The following is an 8604-nucleotide window of genomic DNA, read 5'->3' on the forward strand; positions in this document are numbered from 1 at the left end:
GAAATACTTTTTTAACAAAATAATTGCCCATGCACCGTCAGTGTGTTCGAATATATTTTTTCCGTTCAAAAATTTGGAATCAATCTGTAAAGCACCTTGCTTAACCAGTATGACTGATAGACAAAAATAGATTGATGTTTATATTTTATTTTAAATTGATAAGTACAATGCTCGAGAGCTTTAGTGTATGATTGAGCATGAAATTGAAAGAAAAGAAGAAAAGCTATTGAATAAAGCTTGAAAGGCAAGAAAATAGACATTTTTTTATTTTTTTATGATGCTATGCGTTTTTGAGCAATAACTATGAGATGTCAGGCTTGACCAATGAACTATAACAAGCCTGTAAAGTCTAATATATTGGACTAATAGTGTTAGTGTTCATCTGATGCTTTCATAAATACATGTAGTACCCCATTAAATATCTCCCTCCGAGAAATAATTAAAAAAAAATTTGAAAATTCAAAAAACTAATTGAATTTTAAATCTGGTAGACTCTAGATAGCAACCCCAACTGATAAGCCTCAGTATTTAGAATACATTGAAAAAATCAATACTGTGTCCAGAAAAATGATTGTAAAACATTTAATTTTAATTTTACAATAATAAAACTTATATATATTAAATAAGTAATGAATTATCTTTCAAATGATATAAAATTCATAAATCATGTAAAATATGTATTTTAATCATTATCAGTTAAATCTAATATACAGCGGTAATTTCTGCCGATATTACGTAAGCGGGTTATGGACACGCGCTTGTTACATGTATGTCGCGTGACCTGTTTCACGGGTCATTTGTTGCTAATTAATATTCATGATTTTTTACGACCAATTAGAATTATGTTAGCACTTCATCCCGGAAGTTTCGTAACTCAAATATGTTGACAAACAAAAAAGTAATGATGACCTAAACTCTCAAACGATTTGCATGAAAACTATCGGTAAGTATAAAAAAACGATTAGTGCTTTAAAAAATATAAAGAATTATCTTTAAAATGATGTATAAATCATTAAAATGTGTTAACGATTGAGTATCCGCATTTACGATTAATCATAGCGAGTTGTAGAAGAAAATCGGCCCTTCTAGAATTGCCCGAGTCCGCCATTTTGAATTTACCGACGCGGTCAAATGAATTTATTTAGATTACCGATTAATCATGTCATAGCGCTGTATTAAATGTAATTTTTGTAGATAAATGCTTTTATACATTAAAATATATCAGTATGTTATTATATTATGTAATATTTACGCATTTATTTGTAAAATTGAGAAAAAATACTTGGCGGGCACCTGCTCAATTTCGGTTTGTTTTCGAGCAATATACACGCTTTGTTTTGTTTCCGATGTTTCTAGTTTATCAGAAATATAGAATTAAACAATACAGATTTCAGTTCTGGTGCAATACTTTTATTTTTAAATGTTTTTATTTCAATAATAAACCGGTTTTTACTTGAAATTACCGTGAAGGTTGAGCAGTTGAGAATAGATCTGGTAAAAAAACCCAAAAAACAACAACAAAATGTTCAGTCCATTTATTTTGCATATACATGAATATGAATGTATATTTTTGTCATTCATCATATTTATCATTTTTTTCCAGATCTATCTATGACTGAATGAAAGATTGACAGCTTTCACATCAATTGTTCATTATGATTGTGGAGGGAGACAGTATTGGACAATTCTGTCAAAAAATCGGTTTAAGTACCAACACCCTTGATCAAATTAAGCCTCTTACACATTCCCACATATTAAATGGTGTCGTATTAGAACTTTATTTGTATTACAAAAACTGTGCAAAAATTGCTGATGTCTTAATACGGTTAAATCCTGATCTGTCAGCCGTCAATGCTAATACTTTGAAGTCGAGAATCAACCGTGTTGTTGAAATTAAAAAGAAATTAACTTCAAAGAAGAAGGTGAAAGGTATAACTTCACTTGAAGACCTGAAATGTAAAGTTTTTGATTGTACCACGCCTGTGAATTCAGGTTTTGAGGCACAGACTATCCAAATCCCAAGTGCAAATAATGTTCCAAAGACACAATGTATCCCAGCTACAAATGACATCCCTGTGATAGAGACACAATGTACCCCTGCCGCAAGAAGAAAATTCTGTGATAGAGACACAATGTACCCCTGCCCCAAGAGAAAATTCTGTGATAGAGACACAATGTACCCCTGCCCCAAGAGAAAATTCTGTGATAGAGACACAATGTACCCCTGCCCCAAGAGAAAATTCTTTGATAGAGACACAATGTACCCTGCCCCAAGAGAAAATTCTGTGATAGAGACACAATGTACCCCTGCCCCAAGAGAAAATTCTGTGATAGAGACACAATGTACCCCTGCCCCAAGAGAAAATTCTGTGATAGAGACACAATGTACCCTGCCCCAAGAGAAAATTCTGTGATAGAGACACAATGTACCCCTGCCCCAAGAGAAAATTCTGTGATAGAGACACAATGTACCCCTGCCCCAAGAGAAAATTCTGTGATAGAGACACAATGTACCCCTGCCCCAAGAGAAAATTCTGTGATAGAGACACAATGTACCCATGCCCAAAGAGAAAATTCTGTGATAGAGACACAATGTACCCCTGCCCCAAGAGAAAATTCTGTGATAGAGACACAATGCAATCAAGCCCCTAAAGAAACTAATATGAAAGACACACAATGCACCCAAGCACAAAGTGAAAGTTCTGTGATAGAGACACAATATCCCCAAGTCCCAAGAGAAATTATAAAGACAAGACGCGCCAAAAGTGAAATTTCTAACAATGAAAAAAAACATGTGAATGAGTTAAGATATGAAATTTCAAAGAAGCAGAAAGAATTGAAACAATTACAGCAGTTAGTTGACTCTGAAAGAGAAAACTTAGTGCAATTAAAATCCATAAAAGGTCATTTTTCTGTGCGAAACGTTACAAAACGTGATGAAGCAGCTGCATTGAAGAGGCAGGGCTCATCCGGAAGGGCGATTCAGGCGAAAACTTCGCCGTGTATATTCCAATTTCGCTCTTCCGATTGATCAAAGAGAAGTCAACATCGCCGATAAAATCTTAATTCCCAAATAGTAATTACTTAGCGATGTAAAGAGCAGAGATTGTATCCGCCCATATGACGACCGCTAATTATCATTATCCAATCAGCAGGTCGCTTTATATACTACCCTTCTACCTGTAAGCGAAGCGATACCGACCGCCTACTCTAAACAGTAAATAATGAGAGCATCGGCCCGAAACGGTATAATTGTGTGATAGTTTTGCGAGTTTAATACGGGATTTGGCGATAATTATAAATTGTTTTTTCCCCGATTATCTAAACAAGTGCAATCTTCCCTAATTGATATACACGATGCACTTCGATGGTGGGTTTTTAACCCGAGTAAAGGCGATGTGCAATGGATTTTTCACGGCTACTGGCATGCGAGCAGTTCCCGTACAAAAATCATAGTTACTTAATCATTATTTTTTATTACGCTCACTCACCAATAATTGAATGTTACACATCAATATTCGGCTCGTCACACAAATCATGGAAATTCCATCATGTTCTAAACATAGAATAACCCTTACTTATGAGGCCTCATTTGGGGTACCGAAATTATCCATTATTTTGTATGAAGAGAAGTAGTTCCCGTACATAAAATCTAACCCATTATAATTATAAAATTTTATTATATCGGACCTATTTTTCATTTACAATTGTTGAACAGACCATTATCTAAAGAGATAAATATATGTCAAATTCAGGAAATAGAGCGTAGAACTAAACGCGGGTATCTATTACCCGGTACCGTTACCCCAACGCATTCATATTCCAGTAACATGCTTGTATGCATGATATTTTACGCATCAAAGCCATAAAATTATTATTTATATTAATATTGGTCAACATTCTGATAATTAAACAATTTTCATCTCATTGCCTACTTATTTGTAAACAGGTGGTATTAGTGGAAAAACCCTTTTAACAAGCCTCAATGTGTAAGTATTTTTTGCGCATGCGCGCAAGGACGGAATCCCCCAGAGAAAACAAGGTCACGTTTTGACGACGCACAGGTGAAAGTGATTGAAAATGAGACTTTATATACGTACTGCCGAACTGACAATTAGATTTTGTCTCGTTTATGTATCTGCTTGATTTTAAATGAATTTTTGAAGAATGCAAGTAAAAGTCAAGCGTTTAAATGAAAAATACGGGTACTGCTTCTGTACGGGAACTGCTCGCATGCCAGTATCACAAAACTGTTAGTCAATTAAAAATAATCAATTTCATTAATGATCAGCGACCAGATTAAAAACTTAATCATAGTTTTGAATGATTTCAGTCTGTTAACATCAATTTTTACTGTAAAATTGTTATGTCGCTCACGTCATGGCTACAAGGCGAAATGCCCCGAAACCGAGCAGTAAGAAAGTTACTGATTCTGATAGTTACACCTACGCGAAAATTTAAGAAAACCAGTTCGCAAAAATCTTGCGATTGGTTATGTTGTAGACCGTAGGGTGTTGGCATTGTTCTCTTTGTAGAAATCCTAAATTTGACGCAGTTTACGCACGTGGGCCCATCCCGGCTTAAAACTACATATCGGTCGTATATCATGTAACGATTGTATATAACAACAACATTTGTCTGGAAGGAAGTGTTCTTATTGTTTCAAAAATAAATTCGTAAATAAGACGCTCAGATTAAGATTTATCAATATTGTAAATTTTAAAAAAAGCATTATTTATAAAGATAATACCGGAATTTAACATTTCATGAAAATAAAGGGAGGTAATTAGAAATTAATTTTCTACAATTTCTCAGTCAAATTTTCAATAAGAAATGAATGTATGTAATTTTAGTGATCAAATATAATGTGCACAAATGTTTGCAGTACATATTTTACATATTCTTTGATGTTTGAAAATTGTTTTATAAGCATAATTATATACATATAAATGTGACATCACAACAATCAGGATTTTGAGAGAATAGAACAGATATTATTAATTAATATCCAATGTGACTTTACCTTCTTTTAAAGGTGAGGAAAGTAAAGTAAAAAATGTGAAATTGATTTTATCATCATATCTTTTCTTACACATTATTATCAACAAATGTACATGAAAATATATAAACACATATTTAGTGAAAGCTTATAAATAGCTGATCAATAGATATCAAAAATAATTTTTTTTATTCATATTTGCAGCTCAAAAACATTTAGATGCCAATTGCCTGATCTTACTACTAAATTAATAAATTCTACTTTTAAATTAATACTACTATAAATTAATTAATAAACTGGAGAAATATTATAAGTGATGTTAATTGTGTTTATATTATAATTAAAGGATGTATAGCCATGCATGTTAATGCATACACATTGGGTTGTTTCCCTTCTCCCTAATTTTCGCGAGGTCGTCACTTCTCCCTAAAATTTCCCCCCAGGATGAGCCCTGAGAGGAAAACCTTACATGAAACAAAAAGATCAAATATGATTTTGAAGAAAAAAGTAGAACTGCTTGAAAAAAGGAATTCTGAATTGAATGATATGGTGTCAACATTACAACACAAGTCAAATTCAATTGAAAAAATTGTTCAAACAAGTGAAAATGAAACAAAAAAGAAAGTCAATGCTCAGAAAATGATCAGTTATTATCGTACTGCACTAAAAAGGGCTAAAAATAATGAGACAATTGAAAACATGTCAGAACTTTTGAAAAAGAAAGATAAAGAAATTGATAGTGTTTATATTGAAAATGAAATTCTGAGAGATAGTATTGAAAACAACAAAATCCATACTAGAAACGATGACGGTCTTTTTAACACAGACATGCGCCTTTGTGTAATGTCACTCTTCAGTCTTGAAATTGGTGTGGCCAAAATTTCAAAAGCTATTAAAGCAGTTTCTAAACTGTACATTGTTCAAATGTAATCTTGAAAAAGCTGATCTACCGAGTGAATCAACAACACAAAATATTGTTGATGAAAGCCAATACTTGACCAAAGTTATGATAGCAGACAAAATTGATTCTTGCTCACATTTTGGTGTAAGTCGTGATGGCACATCGAGGAAAAAACAGCATATTTTAGATACTTCAGTAACATTAGATTCTGGTGAAGTTATAAGTTTAGGATTTACAAAAGTAGCTAGAGAAACAGCGCAAACCATCAATGAGGTTACAAAGTCCCACATCAATGAACTTTCTCAGACCTTCGCAACTTCTGATGCAAAATCAAATGAAGATTTTACTAAACGTTCATTACAAAAAACTTTCATTCACGATGAGTGACCGTGCCTCTAATGAAAAGTTAGCCAACAAATTGCTTGTAGAATGGCGTTCGGAAGCACTTAAAAGTGACAATAATGAAATTGATGATGTGCTCAGTTTCCACTGCATGGCCCATGTTTTACTTGGGTTTCATAGATACATTTGTACAGATATGAAAACTATGGAGAAAGAACTTGAGAAGAAACAAGGGCCAATAGGTAGAGATGCTCTTCCAATGTTTAAAATGTGGTCCAAAAGAGAAACAGTTGTGGAGAGAGTCGCCAAAACTACGTCCGACATCTTTGGTCCTGTTGGGGATCACCTTGGTTTACGGGATGCTTGGGAAGCCCATTGTGCTGCAAATGGAATTAGGTAATATATGAATAGAATAAACATCTGTTTTACATAAAAAAATATGCATATCAAATTCTATTTATCTTTTTATTGGATTTAAAATAAACTTGCATATAAAAATAAATAATATCTTGGCTTATTACCATGATTTATAAGTAAAATAACTTCTGATAACCAAGCTACCATTTGGTACCAACTACCAACCCTGTGGTGCATTCATTTACAACTGCTGATAAAAGTTAATGCGGCATTAGTTTCAGTTCAATATATTATTTTTAAGATCCAATATACCTTTAAACATTACTTTTTCATTTTTCATCAGATCTGTTATTGGCAACTACAAAGATAATCGCTTTAACGGACTGTTCCAGACCGCTGCAGAAATCTTGTATCATCGACAGGAATTTATCAAGGTACTCCACTTAGTTCCAAACAACAACAAGAAAATTCAGGCTGTAAAAGCAGATTTGCAGAGCAAATGTGTTGAAGAAATGCTTGGAGCCTTGTGCATCCTGTACATTCAAATAACTGGTCCATACTGGTGGTTGGTGACAGAAGGTTCAGTTCCATATCTTTGTCTTGGACCAATAATAAAAAAACTTGAAAACGTGCTGAAAGTTAGTGAAGAAAACCCAGAAAAATTACTAGACATTACTGATAAAAACATGAAGTGGTTTGATTCTGAGAATGTTGAAATCCCCCATGAAGAAAAATTTGTCCAAGTTATAAACACCATTGAACCTACAGAATTCCTAAATGACACATTGAAAACAATGGCAGCAGCTATGAAGAGAACTATCCAGAAGCAGCTTCAAGACTTTCTTGTTGGACAGTTCAGTGAAGAGCCCTCAGAATATGATTTAAAAAGAACCAAATTTGCTCATAACACTAATCTAGGGTGTGAACACCATTTTGGTGATCTTGATAGTAGTCAGAGACGACGCCCGAATGCATCATTTCATCATCATACGTCTGTCCAGCTGCTAAAACGAAACCGTGAACATTTGTTCGAATGGCTTGAACAATTGAAAGAAGATGAACAATGTAATCTAATGAAAACAGCTCGTTCAGGTGGGAAAGCTATGAGGAAACGCCATAGAGAAGATGAAAAAAAGGTGTCTGTGAATATTTACTCACATGCATTTAAGAAACAAAACAAAAAAAGTCAAAGGGTGACCAGTGTAGATGATGACGACAGTGATGATTTTTCTACAATGAATCAAATTGATAAAGAACTTCCAGATGTTAATGACACTTTCGTAGAAAATGAATATCTGGTTGTTGCTTATCAGGATAGTTGGTATCCTGGTGTTGTTGATAAAGTAATGTCTGAGAATAAAGCAGTTGTGAACTTCATGTTACCTTGCAAAAAAGCAGGAACATTTCAGTGGCCAAACAGCAAAGACATTCAGCAAGTAGAAAAACAGTTTGTATTGAAAAAAGGACTGATCCCTGAATGTATTAATTCAGGAAGGCAATGGTTTTTCAGGGAATATCAAGACATTAATAGATTATATGAAATGTATAAACTGGAATACTTTTGAAAATACAAAAAATAGTTAGTGATGACCTGCTTGGTTTCAAGCTGTTATGTTCTTGTAAATTAATATATTGCTGTTATTTGTGACTGTTTTTGTTAAGTTTATCTAATTATGTTAAGTATTTATCTAAATTTAAATTTTTTAAATTATTAAATGCCATGTAATATTATATCATTTATGTATTCTCTTGTATGTGATATGTGGTACTATTCTTAGTAAACTGTTGATATATATTAAAATGGTGAATAAAATGGCTTTAAACACTGATATTATTCTTTTGACATGTTTAGTACAATCCAAAGATAAAAGTGTAACTGCTTACTGGTACTATACAGTCAACATTTAAAATGTATTTCATGTCTTTCTATAATGAAACCAACAAAATTATGACCTGAAACTGCGAATGTAAACTTCCAAAAAATCGGAAGAAAAAAAAAAAAAAA

At 33.2% G+C, this 8604-nt stretch overlaps 2 protein-coding genes across 2 annotated transcripts; both read left to right on the forward strand.

Moving 5' to 3' along the window:
* The first annotated feature begins 554 nt into the window (after positions 1 to 554).
* Positions 555 to 2953, forward strand: LOC132745980 (uncharacterized). Its single transcript, XM_060735015.1, has 2 exons — positions 555 to 943; positions 1604 to 2953. The coding sequence occupies exon 2, from the start codon at positions 1656 to 1658 to the stop codon at positions 2412 to 2414; it is 759 nt and encodes a 252-aa protein (XP_060590998.1). The 5' UTR covers positions 555 to 943; positions 1604 to 1655; the 3' UTR covers positions 2415 to 2953.
* A 2506-nt stretch (positions 2954 to 5459) lies between these two features.
* On the forward strand, positions 5460 to 8559 carry LOC132745981 (uncharacterized). Its single transcript, XM_060735016.1, has 2 exons — positions 5460 to 6638; positions 6943 to 8559. Exons 1-2 carry the CDS (start codon positions 6169 to 6171, stop codon positions 8162 to 8164), a joined length of 1692 nt encoding a protein of 563 aa, XP_060590999.1. The 5' UTR covers positions 5460 to 6168; the 3' UTR covers positions 8165 to 8559.
* The last annotated feature ends 45 nt before the right edge of the window (positions 8560 to 8604 follow it).

This window comes from Ruditapes philippinarum, unplaced genomic scaffold, assembly GCF_026571515.1.
Source record: "Ruditapes philippinarum isolate M1 unplaced genomic scaffold, ASM2657151v2 ctg19929_1_1_1_1, whole genome shotgun sequence".
NCBI classification, from domain to species: Eukaryota; Metazoa; Mollusca; class Bivalvia; order Venerida; family Veneridae; genus Ruditapes; species Ruditapes philippinarum.

Coding starts and splice junctions, on each gene's coding strand:
- LOC132745981 (XM_060735016.1), top strand. CDS start 6,169: ATGAGGTTACAAAGTCCCACATCAATGAACTTTCTCAGACCTTCGCAA. Junction 6,639..6,942: donor TGTGCTGCAAATGGAATTAG/GTAATATATGAA, acceptor ATTTTTCATCAG/ATCTGTTATTGGCAACTACA.
- LOC132745980 (XM_060735015.1), top strand. CDS start 1,656: ATGATTGTGGAGGGAGACAGTATTGGACAATTCTGTCAAAAAATCGGT.